General features: G+C 33.1%; 2 protein-coding genes and 1 pseudogene across 2 annotated transcripts; all 3 read right to left on the bottom strand.

Moving 5' to 3' along the window:
* Positions 1–3,923: 3,923 nt before the first annotated feature.
* LOC133814028 (tRNA-specific adenosine deaminase TAD3-like) lies at positions 3,924–10,291 on the bottom strand (annotated as a pseudogene).
* A 1,480-nt stretch (positions 10,292–11,771) lies between these two features.
* Positions 11,772–13,340, bottom strand: LOC133817475 (small ribosomal subunit protein eS28). Its single transcript, XM_062250007.1, has 2 exons — positions 13,195–13,340; positions 11,772–12,239 (listed from the first exon to the last, which is right to left on the bottom strand). Exon 2 carries the CDS (start codon positions 12,233–12,235, stop codon positions 12,038–12,040), a length of 198 nt encoding a protein of 65 aa, XP_062105991.1. The 5' UTR covers positions 12,236–12,239; positions 13,195–13,340; the 3' UTR covers positions 11,772–12,037.
* Positions 13,341–20,505: 7,165 nt separating this feature from the next.
* LOC133814027 (protein FAR-RED IMPAIRED RESPONSE 1-like) lies at positions 20,506–23,075 on the bottom strand. The gene is made up of 3 exons (XM_062247046.1): positions 22,802–23,075; positions 21,251–22,267; positions 20,506–21,209 (listed from the first exon to the last, which is right to left on the bottom strand). Exons 1-3 carry the CDS (start codon positions 23,073–23,075, stop codon positions 20,506–20,508), a joined length of 1,995 nt encoding a protein of 664 aa, XP_062103030.1.
* Between the last annotated feature and the right edge of the window lie 3,657 nt (positions 23,076–26,732).

Below are 26,732 nucleotides of genomic sequence, written 5' to 3'. Positions count from 1 at the left end.
TAGACACTAGCTGGTATTGGCGAAAACTTTGTCGTTTGAGGCATAAATTTTCCTTAGCTGAGATTTTGCAAGCAGGCTATTTGGGTAAATTTGGTACTTCTATTCTGTACAACAGCTCTCTGCCTCAGTCTCAGTTCAGTTACCACAGAGCTATTTGGAGTAGCCTCAATCTTCCTAAGCATAGATTTATGTTATGGCAGGTTGTGCATACTCATCTGTTGATAACTCTACAAAATAGAGTTATTTTACCACTTTTTATGTGCTAATTGTTGCTTAATTCTTGAGTTTTTAATTGATTTATTGAGTTTTTAAGTAATTTTGAATTTATTAGGCTTATTTTAATTTTATAGATTTTTGTGTGTTTTTATAGTTATTTTGTTGTAAAATATTGTAGTTAATTATTTGAATTATTGTGGTTTAGTTTGAGGTAAAAATGTTGTATTATTTAAATTAAATGTTAAATATAAATTAAGTTATAATTAATATTTTCAAAGAATTAAATTGATTTATTTTATAGTTGAAAATATTTTATTATGATATATTTTATGCTTATTTTGTAGGGAATTTATGGTATTTTTGGGCTTTGAAAAGAGAAGAAAAAGTGGCATTTTTGTAACTTATTTGGCCCACTACCGAAGCCCATGTCAGGCCCAATCCGCCTGGCCCAGTCCTTCCCAGCCGTACGGCCCACCAACTTCTCAGCATCACCTCACGTTGAAGCACCCAGCCACCTTCCTCCTTCAGCATATATGCACTAATGCCTCCAACGCCACCTGTCCCCACTTGGCACCACACTCCCATCTTCCATTCAGCCTCTCTCCTTCGGCAAGCTTCAATCCTTTGGGCCAGCTCAATGCCCCAAGGCCCAAACCATGCCCAGCAAGCATCTCACCACCACCACATAGCACGGCCCATGCCACCCATTCCTGCTCAACCGCCTGGTGTACCGTACACCATTCCCTTGAGCCCATCAAATTGCTCTTGTGTCCCCTATGACAAAAATGCCACCTTTTTACCCACTTTTCTACACATTTTTCACCCAAAATCATCATCACTCCTATAATTTACCCCTATTTACCATCTTATTATTAACTTAATCAATTTACTTAATTTAAATTGATTATTTTAATATTGTCATTTTGGCTATAAATAAGGGTTTTGAAGACCATTTTGGGGTGCTTAATGTTTTGGTTACCATCTTTTTCTCTCATTTTCTTTCTACCATTCTCTCTTCCATTTGGGTTTTTCAAGAGCATTTTGCAAGTATGTATGTCATTTATTTTGTAATTTCTACTCTAGTTATGTGCTTCTAATCTTTTTCATAAGATTATTAAGATCATGATGAAGCAACTTGTAACTAGGTAATATTTATGTTGTATGTTGATTTCCCTTGTAATGCAACAAAGTCTATGGATTTTTCTTCTTCATATATTTCTTTCATCTTAAATATCTTGTATTTTAGATTGTTAGAACATATTTACACTTTGTTCTTCATTAGTGCATAAACATAATATTCTTTGTGTAAGATGTGTCATTAAATTGTACACATCCATGCTTAGAACAAAAATATTATGTTTTGCCTTATAAATAATGTTCATTGATTTATTTGTTATTTCATTAGATTGATTTACACTAAATGCTTTGAAATTATAATTTTGAAAAGTGAAGAAAAATCCTATCTTTTTATAAGAAATTTGTGTTTAAAATTATAAATCTTTTTGGAAAATGATAGTTTAAATTATTTTAACTATCACTAAAACTTGGGAATCAATATACTAATAAATATTATTAAACTTACATTTTGTGGATTCTAGTATCTTAATAATCTTTTCTTTAAACACTTATTGTCAAATCATTATTGGTTTATTTTCATTCTCTTAAATAGCTTTATTTTACAATCTTTTAGTTTATGCTCATAATATTAAAACTCATCAATCTTTGGAACTAGGTTAGAATTTATTACTTTTGATTTACAATAGTTTTCTTTTTTATTTTAGACAACTCATTTAGGTTCGACCTCGTGCTTACACGAAAACTATTCTATAAATACGATTTGTGCGCTTGCGAGTATAAATATTTAAAACATACCCTCTTTTGGGATTTATCATCTGTTAACTAAGGACAATCTGAGTAAGTTTCATTTAGTTCTTGATTCCATGCTCTGTCCGGTTTGTGGTGATCTCCCTGAATCGCATCAACATTTATTTTTTCATTGCTCTCTGTCTAGAAAAGTGGTGGAGTTAGTGTTCAGCTGGTTGGGTTTTAGAGGGTGGCCGTTAGAGTTTGTTGGTTGGTTATCTTGGCTCTCGCTGAAAGCTTCAGGTATTATTAGACTCATCAGCATTGCGGTTTGTGCAGCCACTTGTTATTGTATTTGGCTGAACAGAAACAGGTGTGTTTTTGAAGGCTGCTCAAGTCTGCGTCTTCTATTGCTGTTGACATCAAGAGTATAGTGATCTACAAATTATTTGTTATTCAAAACAGGAAAATGTCTAGAGTAGAAAGGAACTTTATACATAGACTAACATGTAATTAGTGTGTTTTGTTTTGTTTCTGGTTCTGGAGGCTCTCTGTGTTGATCCTCTTGTTTCGGCTCTTGTGGTTTTGTAGTTTGGTGGTTGATTATTGAAGTATTTTCTTCTTCTTGATCAAAAAAAAAAATGAGGACATTAGCTTCCTCATGCCATTATTTTGGGTCACTTACTATAATTTCTCTTCTTAATATCATATTTTATAAAATAGTTAGTAATTAAGTAGTAAAAAAATATTATATAATAAATATAACTTAAAATTGATAGTATTTAAGTAATTACGTTAAAAAAAAAATATTGGAGAACTCGAAAGTATAAATGTAATATATATAATGTTGTTGAATGAAGTATGCTATATATCATGATTAGAATTTTCACAATCCACTTGATTGATTACTGTTGGCTTCTAAAAACTTTTCAAATATAGTTAAATTGTTAATAAATTAAATAATATATGAAAATCCAATCATTTCACGCCAAGTAGGCTCAAGCCAATAAGGAGTTATATTATTTTTCTAATCGAATGCTAAATACAAATATATAAGGGCCATACCATTTGTGTATTTGGTACCTAAATAATTTTTTTTCCACATTCTTCAAATTATTAAAAATTTTGGAGTAATTTATAGTACTGAAAATAATGTTCAAACTGTTGAATTTATTTTTAGCACGGCAAATTATTTTAAATATTTTGAATATACACATGATGCTTTAAATAACTACAATATACACTATCATAAAAAAAATTGAAAAAAAAAATTATTTAGGTGATGTCAAAATAGGTAATTGGCAAAAATACAGTGTTCAAATAGTCAATCTATCAATTCAAATTTTTAACATTTTGACAAAACACGAAATCTAAAATTTTATTTTTAATAAAAGCTTCAATTAGGTAATCGGCCAAAATAAGTCTTACAAAACATAAATTTTCTTATACATGATTTAGACTTTCTATAAAATAAAAACCATGCAAAAACATATAATAATAATAATAAATAAATGCATATGTACAACAAGCTTTTTTAAACTTTATTTTCAATACTTTCATTTGTCAGAATTTTTCAATAACCTACGAGATTCGTTATACAATAAACACTATCATGAAGAAAAAAAATTATGCTCAAAATGTATTCACGTGTCCATATAAAGAACATGTACGAATAAAATGAAATTGAATCGCTACCCCGCAATCTCTTAAAAAATAATTAAAAATATATATTTTTTAATAATTACAAAAAAACAGCTCAATTATATTTTCTAATTGTAATTAAGTCAAGTTATTGTCGTAATTGAGATACAAAAAAGGATACTTTCTTGTTTTTTCTTCTACCAAACTCCAAACAAGGCCTTAATGTTTTGTTGTCACCCCCCCCCCCCCCCCCCCCATCAGGTTTTAAAATTTAGTGCATTTAATACATAAGGAACAAATTTCAACTTTCAAGTCGATAAACGCAATGTTCCAAAATCAAACATAAGAAGAATCATCCAACAAAAAGAATGATTTTCTCTCTATCTTTAAAACAATAGTTTGAAGTTGTAATTAATAAGCTAAGTCTGGTGGTGGGCTCCATCAAGAACCTGTTCAGGAACCATCACCCTGAATACAGCATAATGATGATGATTCAGGCTTCTTTCTCCTTGTAGTCTATAAACACTACCTAGTGCTCCAGCATTGGGGTTCGGAAAAGCACAGAATATACGCCTAATTCTCTGGTGAACCAGGGCCATTGCACACCTAATATTAACATTAAGATTAGATTTGTCAATTTATGTAAAATCATAAAGTTTAAAACAGGCAATCAAAAACAGCATGATGAATAGGCGGGCTACTTACATAGTACATGGCTCCCACACAAGATAGATGTCATAACCAGTGCAAAGATATGGCCGGGCTGATAAAGAATGTGAATCTTCCTCGCAAATGTTCTTGATACCATTACCCGCAATCTGATCGGAAGGTTAAAAATTGACAAGTTAACTCAAATCCTGAAAGTTATCGAAAGCAATTTGTTCAAAGATGTCTTTGCTCATAGGCAAAGATTGTTCATGCAGTTTACGGTTACGACAAGCAAGAGTTTGTATGTTGTTTCTTTTTTACTTGTCAAGATGATTTAAACTCAAGAGTGGAATGGTTGTTATGCATGCAACCATGATACTTAACAATAAATTATTAACATGTGCAATACAAACCAAGGCAGTAAGAACTATGAACATATAATTCACTAAATGAAACTGAAAATCAGATGGCAAGCATGAAAAGTAAATATATAAATTTGTTAAGACAATTATCATGTAGAACAATTCTGAGCCTAAAATATACTGCTAAACCATTTGTTCCATGCAAGTTGAAAGAAAAATTGGCGTATCAAAGAACAATCCCTCCGTGAACAATCCACATACAAGGAATTCAAAAGATGTATCAGAGAAAAATTGAAAAGAAAATCACTGTGTTGATCTGTTCAGTATTCTCAAAACCATTCAGCTTCAATTAAGTACAAAGAAGGTCATACCTTTTCAATATTTGTCTTTTGTTTTTTTGCAGGAGAGCCCATAGAATACTGGTTGTTGTCAACATCAATTGGCGTATCTTGGACCTCACCTGAACTGGGGAAAAGGAGCCTGTCCCTGGCCGCAAAAGATTCAATAACAACCATAGCAGCATGGCGTAAAGGGTGCCAACAACCAGAACTATGTTCTGGTTGCTGCTCGGCCCACCTCCAAGGATATAAACAAAACACGCCAGTGTATAATTGTTTTGTTTCATCCTGAAGACAAGTATGTAGTAATTTCCCACGCCCCAAAACTTGATCCAGTACCTGCACCAAAAAACTTGAAACAACAAGAAACTACAGATTGCAACAGAACAACAAATATGAAACAAGTAAACCAAAATTCAAAACAATGAAACAAGAACAAAAAATGAACACAGATAGTTATACTGGTTCAAGCCAATAAATCAAGATGATTTATTGACTCTAATCCAGTCTTGGAAACACTCTTGCAATCCTTTATTGATCGAATGGAAATGAGAAGCCAACACAGTCGAGTAGCTTTGGGCAACAACAAAGAAGAACTCTCTCTTCTAATCACTCAAACCAGGCCTGCATATTCATCTACATATGCAGCCTCTTACATCAACCCGAAACCCCTCTAAGCCTACTCTTTCTTTCGAACAGCTCTCTCAAGTTCTCTGACTTTTGGAAGCCTTTTCACTCGTTTCTGTTTGCCTCGATGCCTCTAAAATAAAGGTCATTAGGACCCTTTATATATGCATGGTAATAGTAGAGGAAAAGATATACCGTTAAGTTAGTTAACCATTAACTAACTTAACTGTTAATGCATAACAGAGACTTATAGGAACTAATATACCACAAAGTAGACGGCAAAGTTTTACGGCTCACCATTCCCTCGGAATCAGTACTCAAATCAAGGGCTGCTGGCTTTCTAAGGCAGTTGGTTTCAAGAGTAACCTTGTCTGCTTCAATATCCCAAGAACAAACCTGATCATATGCGGTAGAAACTACCTGTTTAACCAAAGGATCAACTATAACAGCAGCATTGACAACCTGAAGATGAAATGAAATATGCAATTATGATAAAACCACACACAAATAAAAGACTTAACCCTTGGAAGTATAAGATGCATCATATGGAAAAGATATAATAGTTAACAGAATAAAAGTATCTCGGTTTTACCGAACCACTGCCAGATTTTGCCAAGTGAATAGCCATGTTCATAAAGATAAAAATTGATTGGCTGTCCTCATTACTGAATCCAGTAATACCGTCAATGTTACTGTTTGAGGATGAAATAGAAGACAATGTTAGGTATAATAACTATTAATAGATCTTCGGTACATGAACGAAATTGCCAAAATGATGATCTTGTCTTACTAGGTTGGAGGATGATACGAAGTTGGCCACAACTTACATTGTTCTACCCACTCTTCTTTTGACAATGCAGCATATTGGCATACCTAAAGAATACTTGAATGAGTCAACACAACTGTAAAATACTAATTCATAGGTAGGATAAAGAATGGATGTTATAGTGATCGAGCAAAATAAAAAGTACAGTTGTCTTATCAAGCAAAATTAAATGATGAGGTAATGTTTAATTCAAGAAAAACAGCATGTCTTTTTACACTTTTCATAAGTTTATTTATTTTTTTATATTTATAACAGAAGATATGAGTTATGATCATCTAAAGAAAAGAAACTAATAAAACATAATATAAAATATTGACATAATGCAAATTGTGCAGTATACACTCTGCAGTTTTCACCTAGATGATTAATTTTAGAAGTAGCAATGCCAACAGATATTACAAGACATGAAGGAAGACCCACTTTCGTTTAAAAAACACTCAACTGGTAGGAATTGATAAGCTCCTGCACATCATGTGGCATACTGCATGACTCATTGCTCTCATCGGAAGCTACACATAAGATGACCGATAGCTGAATTTGTCCTGTCAATCCAAGTCAAGTCACCACCAAATTGTAGAAATACTGATAGACACCAATAAGGGTAAAGAGGGGATTTATAGAATAAATGTAGTAGAGGGGTTCCTGAGTAATTGTACTGATGGGAATAAATTGGTATGTAAATGGGAGAGGTGAGAATTAGAGGGTCATGAATTGAGTGATTGTAGAAAGCTTTTGCGATTTGGGAAAGTGCCAAGACTCTTGAATTCTTGGCTGGTCAATGTATTTCTCTTTGATTACCAATAATATCATATCTCTTCAACCTGTTCACCATTTTTATCCTATATTCTATATATGGGTCTATCAAACATCCCATATAATATTAGTATGACTAACTTTAAGTCTGCTCAATAAACGAAGTATTGTCTTCACTCTCCAATGAAATTAAAGAATAAGAATTAAATGATAAGTGAACAAAAACCAGCAAGTCAAATGGTCCAATCCATGACCATGACTTGCTCCCACGAGAACTGGAGTTCAATTACTTGTGAGCACCCTCTGTAAAGTGAGGGAAGACAAATACAGAAAAGGGAAAGAAAATAATATATACAAAAAAAAACTGAGAAATTCTGGAAATAGAGTTTCCAATAACTTCACAATCTTCAGCGTTTTATTATTATTATTAATGTAAATTTGTTCTATAAAGACAAAGACTAAATATCTTTAAATGTGCTGTGAAAAAGTAGAAAAAAAATTAGGACAGAGAAAAATGAAAATAAATAAAGCCATACACGAACCTCCTTCTAAATGTTTCTTTTGCACCCGCTTCACATGGCAAAGATTTTCAAGGGGAGCAATTTGGTTCAAACGCCTAAGAAAGAAGCAGTTTATATGGAAGTGTGCATAGAGAAAGTAAGAATGAAGGCAAGAAATAGTGATACTCATAGTAGATTGGAGCAAGCCTTATAAGAGCGTTGGTGAGCTTAGGCTCAATAACTGCAGCCAATACATTCACTGCAAAGCGCAGCATATATAATATAAACATATATATGAGTAAATTAACTTGATAGATGAAGGAAATGAGAGAAGAAGCAGAAGAAAGTTGTGATAAATCAAAATCACCAGTGGGCTGTTGATTGGGTACAATTTGGGGCTTATCCGGGATGTGGACAACCTCCCACGTCTCCAATTCCATGTGGAGTTCGCTTACTTGTAGAATTCTACCTTTGACAAGACCTCTGGAACGCCGACCCCAGATGACACTGGAGAAGAAAGCACTCTGGAGCTAGACCGAACTTCTCATCCTATAAAACTGATAGGACCCTAAATCTTGTTAGAAGTAGGTAATAGTACCTATCTTTCTCACATTCAAACATTTAACCAAACACCTAAGTACATAAAGGGACAATTTGGTACAGCTGCAGCTTATGCCACAATCGCTGTACTGTGAGAAAAATCAGCTAAAACAATAAGTTGTTGAGTGTTTAGTAAATTATAGATTTAAAGGTACTGGGAGTTGAAAAAGTTGTATCTGAGTGTGTGGTAAATTATTTATAGATTATTTGATGATTACTATAAAATAACCAAAATAGATATTATTATACTATTAATTTATTTTAAATTTCTAGCCTAAATGTAAACATATTTATAAGTTCTTCATGATTCAAATCAATAAAAATTGGTCAATTGTCAAAAAGAAAAAAAAAAAAGAATTATAATTGTAAATATAAATATATTTACATACTTAATTATGCCTAATTTGGACTTTGTATGATCTACATCTCAGAAAAAAAAATAATACATTGCACAAGTCAATTTGAGTTTCCTTTGTTGTTGGTTTTGCAAGATTGTGCAAACCAGGTTTTTTTTAATGGAGTCTCAAGAACATAATTACAGTTTTGTATACACAATAAGAAGAACACCAGCCTGCAACTGTGTATAGAAACCAAGCGTATAAAACAAATGTAAGAAAATAACAAAGCACCTACAGTTATTTTTAAAAAATGAATTTCACATCAAACACAACCAGCATAGAAAAAATGAGATGAATAGACTATAAAACTAAACTAAGCTAAACTGAAGTTGAAAGTGATAGAAAAAATGAAATGAATAGGCTATAAAACTAAACTAAGCTAAACTGAAGTTGAAAGTAAATGCTCAAAGAAGAAAAAGGATGATGTAACTCAATTAATCTCAATATTATTGAACAACAGCATCAATATTACTGGTTGATCCTTATGTATTATGTAAACGTTTAACTATTATACAAGGATATCATGGAAAAGCACAAGTAAAATTCCAGCTCTTTAACAAAAATGGTCAATTATAATTTGTACATAATAGAGCACAATTATCTGCATCATATAAGAGCAGAGAAAAAAGAGAATAAAAACTACAGAATTATATATACACTAAAAATCCAAAAGACTAGGATAAATTATGTACTAGAAATATGGAGAAACTTCTTTAAAAATAAAATAAAAAAGGCTTGCATATATAATCATGGGAAAGCACAACACTAGACCAAATCTCTCTGAAAGAGCAGAAACAAAGTTTAATATCCAAAACCCAAAACAAAAAAGAAACCTTTATGAGGAGTAGCTAAAAAAACCAGAACATCCCAACTGAATTCCATTCCACAAATAAGTGAATATAGATAATAGTAGTACAGATAATAATAAGAACAACATCAAAATCTTCAACAAAGTGCCTTAAAAGAATAATCTAGAGCTTAATGAGAGAGAGAGAGAGTTCCATACATGGTTTGTGGAAATTTTAGCAAGTACTTGAGAAATTTTCTAGTTGTGAGAGTGTTTGTGTACGAGAATACCAAATAGGTTTGTGGGCTTCTGTAGTTTTATCAAAAACTGAAAGTGGGCGTGAAATATGAGAGAGAGAGAGAGAGAGAGAGAGAGAGAAATTTTATAGTTGTGAGAGTGTTCATTAACCAAAATAGAACAATACAAGAAGACCCATAAATAAATTAGGGGTTACATTGATTAATCTTCAAAAGGAATAAAATCCATGAATCAAAACTAAGAAGAGATAAGAACAAACATAAATTTAAAAATTGATTGAGAAAGAAGAGGAATTTATACAATTGAAGGAAACCATTCTACCTGAACCAGTGACGGGCATCGAATGCTCTTGAGTCAAGAATCAACTTTGGATTGGTAGAAGCTCTAAATGGAGTTCTATTGCCAGATTCGGAGAACTGCTTCTGTATTTGGCGCCAACTTCAGCAAAAGCGAGGGAAAGAGGGAGGAAAACAGAAGAGAGTGAGAAATCAGAAATATTAAAATATATGTTTCACAGTATCTACAGTGTGTCGTAAATGCAGGGCATCTACAGTAACTTTTTTCACAAATTCTTTTATAATATACTGATTTTTTTATTTTACATCTTCTGATGTGCTATATTCGGGAAAATAAAAATCAATCTTTTATACTCTTTTTAATGTTTATTGAAAATATACAAAAATTAATAATTAATTAAAAAATAATAAGTTAAAATTTATTTTACTTTTAATATTAAATAAAAATTTATAAGAAAAATATCCCACTAAAAAATAAAATCAATTTATTTTTATTTAACCCAGTGTAATCGAAATTGTGACGTTTATTTAATCCAAAAATAGTTTGATAGAATGTTGTGTAATCAAGAGTAGAATAATTTATTTCCTCAACTCCTTTGTGAGTCATTTGAATTTGTGGGGTTCTGACCATCATTTGTTTATTACCGTGGCCTCAAATAAACGTTTGGTACTCGTGATCAAGACTAGATTCCATTTTGAAATGCTTAAGCTGATGATGTTGAATATCATGACCTTGTGGTGAATTTGGGAACGAACTACATAAAAGAAGCGAGAGTGACAACTGGTGGGAGTGAAAGAAGAGGCGAGAAATCCAAAGCAAGTTCTCTAACAGTAGAGTCACTATTAACTATATCTATTATTACGGTAAGTTAGTGTAACAAGATGTCTCACTCCTAATCGTAATCATTAAATTTTCATCCACTTCAATTGAGTCGCTCGTATCATGATTTGCTGCTTGATTCTTGTATACCAAATTTTCTTGTGATTTGTTGATTCGCATAAATATAATCTAGAAGAACCTAAGAAAAAGAGTTGCCATAAGAAAAAAAAAAAATTACATTGAACTAATTTGAAATTAGAAAATTCAATAAAGTATTAGCATAATCTTCTATTCTAACTCTTCGAAAAGGGATTCCTTCCGCAAACACAAAGTTTAGGACTGAGTGATATGCTCATCATCATTTTGCTATTACATTATTACTGGCCATACGTTACGTAGTGCGGAGACTGAGCTTATGAAATGAACTGTGAATAAACCGTCATCTGGCCTTTGGTGGAGTTAGTTCCATCGGTAGTGTTATGGTCCTCGTGGACAAAGTTCGACAGGTGGCTACTGGCTAGTAAATTGATGGCTTAAGATAAGTGTCCGCAGGCGCACTGAAGAGGCTATTAGAGATAAAAGGAGTGAGTTGGCAGCTCCTGATCTTGTAGATTACATTATAATTAAGTTAGGGGAATTAACTGCGAACTTGTTCTTGCTTGCCTTCTTATATGATTAAGCTGCTTCTGTTGCTGAATAGCAAAGAACACTAGTATTTTAGAATCGGAAGCCATTTAAAACAATTAAACAAGTTAATTTAATTTTGAACTGTGTTTATTATGGTTTCTTTAAAACCAACTATGCATGCTAGTGTCCGTCCAAATTAATCCACCAAAACAACAAAAAATTTAGCACCCATCAGAAAATAAAAAGGCCCAAATTGGGAAAGCAAATGTAATGAAGGCAAAACCTATCTATTTGATTAAAACAAAATTCTCTTCCACATTGACAATTCAAAACATTTTAGGTTCCACGAATAGATTTTACCTTAATAAATCAAAACTCTGAGATGCTAATAACAGTAATACCAAACATAAAACTAAACTGACATGGACTGATTATGGTCTCCCCCTCCCATTCACTAACACAAAGTTAAATTTGTATCTGAGCAAAACAAGACTGCAAAAAGAAAGAGCAAGAAAGCAACACGAGGAAAGATCCCCATCAACGCAACCTCCTAGCTTCCCTCTCGGACTCGAGCAAGGTGAGAATGTCACCTTCCCTGACTGGTCCCTTGACGTTCCTCATGATGAACCGGTTCTGGTCATCAAGAAACTTGACTCTCACTTGAGTCACCTGTCCTCTTGAACCAGTTCGGCCCATAATTTTCACCACCACAGCGTGCTTCACCTGAGAATCCATTCTCCTACAACGAAAATTGGAAGACGAAAATTACACAACAGAACCTTTAATTTGATTCCAATCCCTAAACCAGACTATCTTTAAATCGGCTGTTTCTAAGATTGGTAAGACGATCACAAAAGAGCCAAGATAAAACAGTTTCTAACTTATAACAGGAAACAGAAAAAAACAAACCAAAATACCTCTACTCAATAATAAGGTTTATATAAGAAACGAATGCACAATCACTCAGTAGGGATTTTAGAAGGCATTCAATTCATGTAAAAATAGTCACACAAAAAGAAACAACCTAAAAATGGCAGCACAAAAATACAGCCTCTACTAATTCAAAGTAAAAATAAATAGCTAAACGAAAACACGCAAAAATTCAATGGGGGTAACTGTTAGACACATGATAGGGTTATTATCATTTAGTTCTTGGAAAGATGGTCACCAAGAAAGAACCCAAAATAATGGTCGCTGAAAAATATAGCATAATTGTATAAATATGGTTGGACAAGAGAAATTAGTAACAACAATTTTTCCTTTATTTTTTAATTTCGAAACACATATACACATAACTAGTCACTACTAACTTAAATCTACTTAAAAAATCACAAAAAAAAAAAACAAACAGCGAATTAAGATCTCCATCCACAAACACAGAGAGCACTACCACTAAGAACATAATTTAGATTCACATTTCAAAAACTAATACAGCTATTGAACACTATGAATTGAAAAATCATTACATACTAATAGTATTCCTTCGCTTCCTCGACAAACAAAACAGATTCATACCTAGACCAATGCATTTAAATAAAAATAATCAAATTATCGGAAAAACTGAGAGAAATATGAGGCTACAAGTCTCAAAGAAGAATGATATACAAATTCTCATTTTATCAAAAACATTACAATAGATTTAGATACAGATTAAATAAGCAATGAATGTCTAGAAATCAAAACACAGAACTCACCCGCTTCAAAAACTGGTCGGCGTTCGCGGAGAGGCGGCGGCTGAGCGAACCGGAAACGTTGAAGCTTGAATGAAAAAAAATGAGTTTAGGAGGCTAGGGTTTCTTACTTTTTCCACATTTTATATTACTAGTAGAATGGGCCACGTGCAAGGCACGTGCCGACATCATCAAATGGTAATCCTTATTAGTATTTTATAAATTAAAGGGTTTTTAGCGGCGAAAATACTAAATGTTTTCGCAGTGTTCCACTTTTACACCAAATCTTTTTTTTTTGCGGTGAATGTACTCAAACCCCCTAAAAGCGTCTCTCCGTTACTACCCTCTTGTTAACACCGTTAATAATGCTTATGTGACATTGACGTGGCCTGGCCGAAATAACGTGGCATTGCCACGTGTACAATATAAAATAAAAATTAATTTAAAATTGCAAATAATTATAAAATAAATCAATAACCAAAATTAAAAAATAATTTCATAAAAAACGAAAAAAAATTAAATCAGTTTAAAACTATAATAAAAAAATTTCTTTACTTTCTTTCTATTTTCTCACACTTTCTCTTTAATTTTCTAGCCTACCAAACATTTCAACATACAAAAATCATATGATCTCACACTTTTCTCTCATTTTCTAGCTTACCAAACATATATTTTTTTAAAAAAACTTTTACAGAGAGAGAGTATAAACACAAATTCATACAAATCATTGATAAACAAATACCCAAATTCATACAAATGAGATCTAAAAGAAAAAATTCAGATTTTCTTTTCTTCTCTCAAACTTTCTCAACATCCAAACACTCATAATAATTTGGGCAAAAGAAAAAGAAGAAAAATAAAAAGGGGCTGGTAAAATTTGGGCGAGAGAGAAGAAGAATATGAAGAAAAAGAAAAATAAAAAGAAAAAAGAGGGGGGGTGGGGGTTGCGAAAAACTGGGTGCAAGAGAAGAAAAAGAAAAAGAAAAAGAATAAAAGGGGATTGGGGTGTGAAAATCTAGGCAAAGAAAGAGAAGAAGAAGAAGAAAAAAAGAAGAAGAAAAATAAAAAGAAAAGAAAAAAAAAGGGTTGGGAGTGCAAAAATCTGGGCAAAAAAAGAGAAAAAAAATGGTGGGGCTTAGAAAATCTGGGCAAAGAAAGAGAAAAAGAAATAAGAAAAAGGAAAAAAATAAAAGAATAAATTATGGGCAAAGAAATAAAAGACAAAGAAAGAGAAGAAAAAGAAAAAAAGGGTGGGGGAGGGGGCTGAGAAAATTGGACAAAGAAAGAGAAAAATAAAGAAGAAAAAGACAAAAAAATGAAGAAAATCTAAACAAAGAAGAAGAAGAAAATGTGGGGGAAGACCTGGGGTAGTGGTTGCTTTTTATTTTTTAATTATATTTATTAATTTTTATTTGATAGATTTTATAAATTAAAAAATAATTTGATTTTAATTATAAAAATATATTTTTTTTAATTATTAAATATCATTTTATATTGTACACGTGGCAATGCCACGTTATTTTGGCTAGGCCACGTCAATGCCACATAAGCATCGTTAACGGTGTTAACAAGTGGGTAGTAACAGAGAGACGTTTTTAGCAGGTTTTGGTATATTCACCGCAAAAAAAAAAAGATTGGGCGTAAAAGTAGAACACTGCGAAAACATTGAGTATTTTCGCCGCTAAAAACCCTAAATTAAATAACATTTTTATCCTTCAACCGTTACTACTATATGATGGTCTCCTCATTGATTTGTCATGTTACAAATTCTCACTCCAACTATACATATACGTGCTATTGAAATTGAAATATGAGGTTTTTGTTAGATTTTGTCTTATAACAGTGACATATATAGAATAATTAGTAATTTTTTCTCTCAAATTTAACCATTAGCAAAATCAGCTTTTTTTATTAAAAATAAATCTTATTTTTTTCTTAAAAATATTAATTGAATTCTTCAAAAATTAAAAATCTAATTAATAACCAATAATTTTTTTTTTCTTTTTTACTTTTTTTTCTTTTAAAATATGAAATAAGTCCATTTTAAAATGAAAATTTAAAATAAATACTAAAATAAAGAACAAATTATTAATTAATAAGAAAAACAAAGGATGAAAGACTTAAACAAATAAAAAAAATTATTTTAAAAGGAGAGGGACGAAGGGGAAAAAATGTTTTAGGTTTTATTTTTAATTTTTATTTTAAGATATATTATTTTAGGCAATTTCTTATGTGGAGACGGTAAAAACGTCTGCACCGGTGGAGACGTTTTTTTTGCATTATTTGATCAAATAAAGGGCTGTGATCTTTTTAAAAAAATATTTGGTCTATCTCTCAGAACTATTCTCTCTCTCTTTCCCTCACAAGTACGAACCCATTCGCTCTCTCTCTCTCTCTCTTCCGAATCTCTTTCAGCCGATGCCCATTGATACCTCCACTGATACCATGTAGACCAGAATACGAAAAGGTATCTATCCAAATATTTGTTCTAACTCTCTCTCTTTCCCTCACAAGTCCGAATCCATTCACACACATTCAGATTTCTCTCTTCCGAAACAACCCATTCACACACATTGAGAACTATTCTCTGTCTCTCTTCCGAAACAGACTTCTCTGTTTCTTCTCCATCTCGGTTTCTCTTCTCTACCAGGCTTCTCTCCATCCTTGTCTCTCTCCATCTTCGTCTCTGATTGTTCTGAAGCTCTCATCGACACATGGGTAAGTTATCATTTTCTTGCCATTAATTTAGCTTTCATCAGTCTATGAACCTGCCCATCTCTCTATGCTATTAGATAAGATGTTAAATATATATGGGTATTAATGAGAAAGATAATATCATGTATATATAGGTATTAATATAGAGAAAGATAAGATGTATATATGGGTATTAATATATGCTATCAAATGTTGAATATATATGGGTATTAATGAGAAAGATAATATTAATTTACACCATGTATGTGTATAAAGTATTATAGAAATTGCATTGTATGTGAGTTGTAACACGAAAATGATGAACTTGATTTGGGTATATAGTTTAACCCTGTGTGCTTATATAGTTTGGAAGGTGGACATAACTCGTGTGTGTGCTTATATAGTTTGGAAGGTGGACATAACTCGTGTGCCCATAAACTGTTTGACATAATTCCTCAGTTTGTATATATGTTGTAAGACCACATTAGCTAAAAAGTTTGGAGAGAATTCCAGAAATAACTATTAAGCCTCTTTCTCCATCTCTCTGTATTTGGGTATTAATGAGAAAGATCAGATGATGTGTATAAAACTTTAGAGCTGCACTTGGATTTTAAATATATATATATAACTTTTCAATATGGGTATTAATGAGAAAGATAAAATCTGCACTTAGACCACTTTAGAGGTGTGCTTTTCGTCTGGATAAAAAATGATGATGATGATATATATATGTTTTGTACATAAATAAACTCATACCCCCTTCATGATTAAAAGAATGATTATGACAGTTTGTTCTTTCCAAAATGGTGTGAGTTGGCTTAGGCGAGCTATATATAACTTCACTAGTATTGAAAGTTGCAATAGTATTGAGTTTTGTTAATTTTATTGAGATTAGTTTTTTTGTTAATATTTTTTGTTAATGTTGCAGAAGGCTGATTTATTCTGTACTATTAGCTAGAGGAAAAATATTTGTGTTTATGTCATGTTTCTTTTTTCTAGAAGGAATGAAATTTGTAGTAAAATGATTATTGTATGGTTGTTAATATATTTTCCCATTTTATGTTACTGTTGATTTGGTGATTTACGATGGAAGTTTTATTGCTGAATTCTATAATGGAATCAATACAGAGGCTGCATAATGATTATGCTGGGTTGAAAGATGATTTGAGAGTAATTAAATATGAATTACGTGCAATAACTGAACATGGGAAACATAGACATAGTGAGGCGAAAATCTTTGAGCGTAAAATGGTTGAAAAATTAATTGGGAGGAAGGAAGATGTTGCTTTTGTAAATCCTTTAGGTAAAGACAAAGGAAATGATTTTGATAGAGAGAAAGATGGTGTCGTTAAATGTAGTGGGGTTGAAAGCAAAATGGACGATTTAAGTAACGGTGAGTTGAATAAGTGTGTAGGAGATATTCAGGGGTTAGATGATAGCTCAACTAATATAGAATGCAAAAGGAAGACATGTGTTGGTAATGGAGAGGATAAATGTTTGGGGGGAAACTTCGAGAACTTTGATGATACTGTTTTCAGGATTTCATCCCAATTTGAAGAAACATTATTGCAGCGTGAAATGTCGATGAAAGTAAGTAATGGTATCTTTTGATAGGTTAAAAGTTTATTATTAATTTTTTTTTGGTATTTTTGGTTTTTTTTATTTTACTTGTTGAACCTAATTGGTTGTTAATTTTGAGATTGTAGAAGCCTAGAGTTTGTACGATTAACCAAAAATGTTCAAAGTTGTCGAATGTAAAAGTAGGAAGCCAGTCAGTGTCTAGTAGCATTGGTGGGCCTGTTGATCGGAGGAAAAAAACGGTAAATGTGTAATTGAGTACGTTTTATATTTATTTGTTATTGTACCTTGTTTTATAATTTACTAGTTTATTTAATCAGGTGAAGACTAAATCGCAGACAACTCCACGTGGAGTTTATGTTTCTAATGTTACAACTGGGCAGAGCCAAAGCATAGGGCCCTTTAAAATTCGCACCCCCATAATGGACGATGATATAGGAAAATTAATAGAATACATATTTGATGATAGTTTGAATCATGAGTAAGTATATTTTTTCCATTAGTTAACAATAAAAATTTTCTATCCGATACCCAATATTATTATAAATTTGTTTTATAATTGTGGCACAGTGAGACACGGGGTTTAATAATCTCACGCGTGGTTTGGTTCGAACACTGTGTCCTGGGGTTTTTATTAATGGAGAGGTATGGATTGATAATGTTGGACTGTTTAGTTAGAAGTATTCACTTTATATATATTTCCCCATCTAAACTAATATTCATGGACGGTAAGGGTAGGTTTCCAATGTTTTTTTCTTGTTTTGACCGCAGGTGTTGAATGTAGTATGTGAGATGAACACACGTAGGAAGCAGCAAGTTTCAACAGAGAGTCGTTTGTCATGGTATTTGAATACTAGAATGACGGTGAGTACTGTTCATGTAGCAAAATTCAACTCAATATAAGAGATATCGAATTAATTGTGAATATTTTTGAGTGACAGTGTACTGGAATTAGTATTCAGAACTTGTTTCCTCAAAGTGGTCGATCTGATTCAGCTCGTAAACTATTTATTGGAGATTTGAATTTATGTGGGAAAGTATATTTATGTGTGGTATTTTTTTGTATTTTAGTTGAATATTTCATTATTTTGCAGATTAAGATTCTAGTTCACAACGAGGAGATGCAACACTGGGTTCTCTTTATAGTTCATGTAGGTAATGGGGTTGTCGAAATATGTGATTCGATGCTGCTAGGGCGCAAAGACTCATTATCACAATCTCTTGTTCCAGTGGTGGTGAGTTTTTAAATTTTTTGGGGATGTTTTAGCCTTTTTCATTGTTGGGAGTAAAACTGAGGTGGGTTATTAATTAACTAGAGAAGGTTTTCTATTTCTAAACTAAAGGTGTAGTATTTGACTATCATTACAGTTGATGTTATCTTGTTGTGTCCACACTGTAATTGCAACAACTTGATTTAGTTCTCCGAGATGAGTTATCACGGTGGAAGGGACTTGTGAAGTCATTCACATGTTTCAAGGCTTTCACTAATAATGAAGTTGTCCAACAATCAAATGGATATGACTGTGGTATTCATGTGATAAATTGGATGGCACAATGCAACCCTTCTGACTTCAAACCGAAGGGTGTAAGTTTTTATGTTGTACTGTATTAATTTTTAAAACTATTGAGTTTCTTAGTAGTTGAATAATGTTTATATTAAGTAATGGAAATTTGTTTTTTTATTTCTTTCACAATTCACAATTTTTGTTAAAGTATAACTCGGATGATGAAAGGGCTCGTGTCGCTGTTGGTTTAGTGACATCCGTACACAACAAAGTTAGGGATCAAATAATGGCTTCAGCGAGGACAAAGACGAATTCCACTCCATGTGTAGGGAAATAGGTTTGATGATTAGTAATTGTGAGTGAGGTGTTTCATGAAAAATATGTTTAATGGGGTGTGGGTCTATTGTCATGGGTGCTCCGCATATCCTTTTGAGCTAGTTTATGTATTTTCATATACTTTTAATTTGATCTTGTTGCCCCTTTCTATATGTGAATGATAGGGTGTTTATTGAGTGGGGGTGATGAATTATTTGTATATAGGTGTGATGTATTATTAAAATGAACAATGATGAATCAGCCCCTACTTGCATATATTGAAGACAAATAAAATATATTATAAAAACTACCATGGCATATTAAGCATTTTCTATTATAGAGCTTGATATATTTATCCCACTTTAATTAAGAATAAACATTTATAAACACCACCCTGTCCTATTTCAAGTTTTTATACTGAAGACAAGAATCATGGTATAGCATAGCAGTGGCTGTTTGTACAGCAGTGGTGGTTGTTAGTTGTTATGAAAATTTTGGTATATGATGTCCCACTTTAATTACTAGTTGGAGTTGCCTTATAACACCTGCAACTATATGAAGGTAACGTCTTCAAAATAATGTATGTTTTTTATTATTTTGGTGGAAACTATAGTCGTTCTACATACCATTAAAGGTACCAAATAGGAGCAAAGCAATTTTATAGATTGTGCTGAGACATAGCATATGAAAATTATAATTATTGAGCCTTCCCATAAGTAACATAGAATATTGTTTTCATTGTACAAGATTTATATAACTCATTTTCAGATATAACATGTGTTGTGACCTGACAAACCAATGCAGAAAGTACCATAACGATTTATTCATCTGAAACTTGTATCTTACATCATATAGAACATTAAAACAACCATGTATATAATAACAAGTATGGATGGAACCCATTAACAATGACCACAAACAAAGAGTGATGCCACTCCACAAGCCAGAGGCACGCGCAATTAATGAATCTGATGCAATGATATTCGAGCAAAGCTTTTATACACTAATGACCATTTTTACGTAAATTTAAATTTATAAATTAATGGCATTACTCCCGATTCAGTAAGTGCAATTACAAGCATTCCCTCGTACATGATAACAATCCAAGACAAGAGTCGAAAAATGAACTAGTCGTGTCATTAAACTTTGCCATTTTTTCATAACTTAATTGGCAACCAAATGAGATAGAAGAGTACTTAATAAAGCTCCAGACAAAATATCATAACGAAATATCATAACGAAATCAGAAAGGACTTTGCCACCAATTGTTTCCCTCCTCAACTTGTGTTCCCACTTTATTCACTTTATCATTCTGTAGTTCATTGCCTAAATCTTCAACAACATCATTTTCTGTCTCATTCTCATGTTGTGTGTAGTCCATTGAGTTTTGCCCAGCCCATTCATCATTCAATCCCATTCCATAGCATTGGTCATCTTCTTCTGCATCTTCATATTCATCTGACTCTCCAATCTGGTGATCCTTCTTCCATTTTATCGGGTAAGTCAACTTGTTATGTCCACTTTTCTGGCAGATACTACATTTGCGGCGAGTACCTTTTTTCGAGCCAGGTACCTTTGTTGTACCCTTACTTTTTGTGAAGTATGGATCCAACACTGGGAATTGAAACTCCCTGTGTAGAGGCAGGTTATGGCTAATCTCCTTGTCTCCCATGTCCACAATTGCTTTAAGCTTACCGCATAATCTGTCAATCTCACTTTTTGCAATATGGTATGTCGACTGATTCCTCGATCCAAGATACGCAAGTTCACCCAACTGGCTACTAATTGCACCAAATCTTGCACTCTCCACCTCTCGTTTGTTTAAGTTAGCGTCCATATTGCCAACTGGAAAATTGTGAGTCTGTTTAGTCTCAACCATCCACCGAGATGTATTAGTGCTCGAGGCATTGAAGTAATGTGTAGGCGTTTTATTGAAGCAAATATATGCTGGCATGGTATCCCATATGACAAAAAATATTGGCATTCACAAACAAAGAGATCACGCTCCGGTGTTACATATACATGCCTCTTCACTTGTTCAGCAGCACACTTGTGAAGCTTCAAAATTATTGCATCCTCTTCCTCCAATAGGGTTTTCACCATGTGCCTACCTTCTTTCAACATCTGGTGTTGTACCTTGTAAAACATGTTCTGTGTGTAAAGATTTGCTAATTCATCCTCTATCTGTGGCAAATTTGTCTTCCCGAGCTGGGGACTAGTGTGAAGTGTAATGTACTCATCCTTTGCTTCACGTTGTCTAATTAAAGATAAGGTCATGCTGACCGCCCTGACGAACTCGTACAACTTCAACTTTTGATTCACTTTTTTCTTCAACACCGCATTAATACCTTCACTTCGTTGAGTAGTTGTCATTCCATAGAAGAAATTCCCTCTCAGAAATGTTTCAGCCCACTTCTCCTTGTCTGCATAAAGCTTTGCAGCATATTCAGTGCCTTGTATCCCAAAATATTTCACTAAGTCGCACCATTTATCTTCAAACTCGTCCTTTGTGTAGTACCGGAATACCAATTTGGTAAACCTACTCGCAAAAGATGGATCTTTCACTTTTAAAACAGCTTTGTTGTGTAAATGCCAATAACACAATCGGTGGGGTACATCAAGCATCAACTCCTGTAGCGTGTTAGCAATAGCTTCGTCTCCATCTGTCACTACTGTTTTCGGTAGAACACCTCCCATGCATTCCAGGAAAGCCCTTGTCGCCCACTTGTAGCTGCTGGCAGACTCATTGTCAAGAATGGCAAAGCCCAAAATGCATGTGGTATAGTGGTTATTAATTCCTATCCATATCAGCAACGGCTTCCCATAACTATTAGTCTTGTATGTCGAATCAAAAGCTACTGCATGGCCATATGTTTCATAGTCTGATCTACATCTCCCATCTGCCCAAAATAGATTAAGAAGACGATTATCCTCATTGTACGAAAACTGTCCAAAAAAACCAGGGTCTTCATCAGCTTTATGCTCTAAATATCTGATTGCCCGCCCTGCATTGGAACCGATAAACTCAACTTTTGAAGCATGGGATATTCAATTGTAAAGATCTTTTGGTGTGAATGGAATCTTCTCATAACCACCCATTTGCTTTGCCATGTATGACATGATGTGGCAAGTTCTTATGCCTGACTCCTTCATTATTTGTGCAGTCGTCAAGGTTCCTTGTGTCATTACCCGATTGGACCGAAGGAATTGTTTATGGTTGTCTGCTACAATGTTGTGAGAATGAATTGGGATGAATTCTTTGCATATCCAATGCGTACTACCCTTCACCAAGTTCACTCGAAAGCAAACCTTGCATCCCACTCGACTAATTGGCTTAGGCTCCCTAGTTCTATCAAGCCTTCCCACATGCATTTCAGATCGGCAGCCCTCGCGGGAGCATACCCACTGACGTTGACGTACATCACCTGTAGTATTTTTTCGCATGATACTTTTACGTAGGCTGAACCCAATGAATCTTGCATATTCATGAATGAATTCTTCAGCCATGTCCAGTGATTAGAAAACATGGCCAACCATGCCATCTCTACTCAACAACAATGGGTTTTCGTTTAAATCATACTTAGAAAATTGGTTGGTATCCTTCATTTCGTCAGTTGCCATTTCCGTCTTTTCCAAACTTGATGTCCCACCTTCATCAACTGTATTCTCCATGGCATCTCCACCACCTTCATCAACCGTATTCCCCATGTCATCTCCCCCACCTTCTTCTTCCTCATATTCTTCACAAAAGTGTAAGCCAAACCAATCCAAATCATTCCCTTCGATAATGTCTGTTTCGGACCTTTGAAACATAAAATTCTCCAACAGTTAGAAATTAAATTGTATTTTATAGCCAAATATTCATATGCAAATCTACATTAAAATCAAACTATCCCAGTCTTCACATTTCTCTTCATTAACTGTTAATTCCTATGATATTTTCTATTCCCCATAATCATAATTTCAGTCTCATTTTGACTCGAAAAGTTGAAAACGAATTCATAAAATAACTCACATATTAATTGAGCTAGAAATATTTAATATATAATATGTGTTCGTTACATTCGGTTATAATATTGTTTCAGTAATAGTGTTTCAATCAAGTGACCCTATTACTATACTACTGTAGAAGTGTAAGGTCTGCCATAAAATAAAATAGAACCACCTTACACCTTATGTGCTACTTCATTTGTATAGGCCTATCGTCGTACTGGGCCAAATAATGCTACTCGGCCCAATATTACATTTAGTATCGTTTTTCTTCTAATAAGCTTGAGGACAGGGTCACCGTCTTGATCCGTGACAAACTTAAGGCCTCCATGAGGATTTCAGACAGGGCCAATCCAAAACTTTACAATTCTTATGAGTCTGATGCATTTTTACACCCACTCAACATTTCACTAGATATAAAATTAGTTACTGTCCAACCCACCCTAAATATATAGCCATCACGTATTTGACATTACTCATGAAACCCTAACTAACTTTAACAACTACTTCATGTATAATAACATAACATATAGTATTTTTCATTTACCTATACTCCATTGTGCATCATCAACTGTGACCTATAATTGAAATGAACTCCTCCTGTAGGCGTAGGCGATCTTGCAGTGCATACAAAACAGTCGCCGAATAAGCAACAAAGAAAACTCTCACTCCGCCTCCTCCAATCCAGTTTTAACCAACGTCGTTTTGTTATGTTATTCAATGGTTAAAAATCAATGGACAATTTTTAATAATATTTAGATTCTACTTTAAATATAATTATCCCATTGAGCCCATCAAAATATTTCATGAATCTTCCTCTCCAGCAATTAATTACCAGCAATTAATTATCATGCTTTGTAATGTTGGCTTCCTGACACAATGACAAACGCAGTCAATCCTGTCTCACCTTTCCACAAATTTGCTAGAGATAATTATGATTTTTTTAAAGATATGACAAAACAACATTGGTTTCGGTGCAGTTTATTGACCCACGTTTAATTTTCACATATAGATAAGTTGTTTCATCATAACAATTTTTTATATTAATTTTCACAAAGAAATAAATAATAGTAGATTTTTATTTTAAAATAAACTAGTATTTTTTATTGTTATAAATTTGTAGAACCCACCGAAAATAATAGCCACTTGGTTGTGAAATGCCCTGATTAAATGAATTTATATATTATTTTAATACTTTGTCAATCCCAAGCATCAATAATACAGTTTTAAATGTCACTTTCTTACAAAAACAAAATTTTGTGAATGTATACTATGGAAATAAGATACTACTTGGCCAAACTATACCAATATCAATGTCGTACTATTAAATTCAACGAAGTCACCTCTGCTCCATGCCCTTTATTACTAGTTGATACATATTATGGGGATAAACATGATGTTCTTATTCAAGCAATCCATTCCCAAAAATGTGTCGAAATTCTAGGTGTAACATTTCTTATACCCAAATTGAAGAAATAATAATAAATTAAAATAAAGAGTAATTTTGATAAATTATTCATTATATAAAAATATGGTCATTGCATTCATCCCAACCCAACTTAAAGGTAAACATAACCTACACAACATATCTTGAATCATTTAAATATATATTTATTTAGGGTTTATACCTGTTTGGAGCCTGTGTTTTTTCCCATTACCTGGTTGGACGCTGTGTTTTGAAAAATTACTTTTTGGATCCTATGTTTCGTAAAATGATTAAAATAGAACCCTAAACCCGATTTTGGTCAATGTTTTTTCAACTAAAATCACAAATAATTTACTAAACTAACAATTCAAAACAAAAATAAAATAATTCTGCTTAAAAACTGTGTTGTTATATTTAAGGTTCTATTTTAACAATTTTACAAAACATAGGATCGAAAAAGTAATTTGTCAAAACACAGGGTCCAAACAGCTAATGAGATAAAAGACAGGGTCCAAAAAAGTATAAACCCATTTATTTATGCATGCACATTTCATTTTAATTATAATAATATTTTTATAAAAAATTTATCTTGTTAGTAATGACACTTAAATATATCTCTATTAAATTAGTTAATTCTTTTTTCTACCATATACTTTAAAGAATTGTGTCATTAGCTAACGAGGCCACAATTTGTGATTATAAACTTAAAGGAAAAAATAAGATTTTTTTATATTATTTGTGGTAAAATTTGTGATGGTATATTTAATGGCTACATTTTGTTGTGTAGTGATTTTTTTCCCCTCATATAGTCAGTAGGTTTTACAATTTTGAATAAATTAAAATAATTGTACATATATTTTTTATTTTTATTATATATATTAGTAAGTGATTCCAATATATATTTTTAGGGCGTTTAAATTTTTTTTTTTTAGGAAAATATGTGAAAAATAGAATTAACAATTTTTATATCTATTAGTAAATTAAAGTGAAGGCAATTGTTCAGCGCGTTTTTGGCCAACGACGTGAGAACGTCAAAAACGATGAAACCTTCAAGAGAAATAAAACGACACAGCCGGTTTTGAGCAGAAAGTAAATAGCACACACAATTTTTATAGTGGTTCAGCCCCAATATGTTGGTAATAGCCTAATCCACTTAGAGTTGTGATTATAGATATGTACTAAATATCAGATGAACTGAGCCAACTGAGTTTCTTCAGTACAGATTACAAGAATACAAGAATTCTTTCACATACAAGCACTTTCTCTCTCTAGAAAACTCAGACCCAAAATTTCCCCAAAAGTCTAAAAAGAAGCCCCCTTTCTAATCCCATAAGCCATATATTTATAGGCTTAGGATCATACATCTGATATCCCCTAGAATCGGGATATTCCATTATATTTATTATATTTAAATTACAAAAATATTCAAAATGTAACAGAACACCCAATTTGCGGGAAGAATGAGATATTCCCGCGTATGCCAAGACCAATTCTTCTTGAAGTCGTTTTTGGGAATCTTGACTTAGTCCTCCTCTATCTGGTCGACCCATATCTCCTTCAAGCTGGTTGGTGAGTATCACCTTCTGGTCTACCATGGCACTCTAGCCTAGCATGCCATGTTTCTGGTCTAACATGGCACACTGGTCTAACATGTCATATCTCGTCTAACATGGCACATCTCGTCTAACATGGCACACTGGTCCAACATGCCACATCTCGTCTAACATGGCACTCTGGTCTAACATGCCACATCTCGTCTAACATGGGACACTGGTCTAACATGGCACATCTCGTCTAACATGGTACTCTGCTCTAACATGACAATTTGGTCTAACATGACAAGCTGGTCTAACATGCCACGTCTCTCGTCTAACATGGCAGACTGCTCTACTCCTAAGCCAAGTCACTTTATCACAACTCTGAGGAGCCAATACATTTATTGACTTATTAATGTGTCTTTTACGGATCATGTACTGCCACTTGTCACCTCTATTATCACGTCATCGAGGAGCAATTTTTTGGGATAACAGCAATGTTCACCAAATCTACTGCAT

Source organism: Humulus lupulus, chromosome 2 (assembly GCF_963169125.1).
Source record: "Humulus lupulus chromosome 2, drHumLupu1.1, whole genome shotgun sequence".
Lineage (NCBI taxonomy): Eukaryota > Viridiplantae > Streptophyta > Magnoliopsida > Rosales > Cannabaceae > Humulus > Humulus lupulus.
Note: the sequence above shows the minus strand (reverse complement) of the source record. Positions and strands in the feature narration are given on the sequence as shown.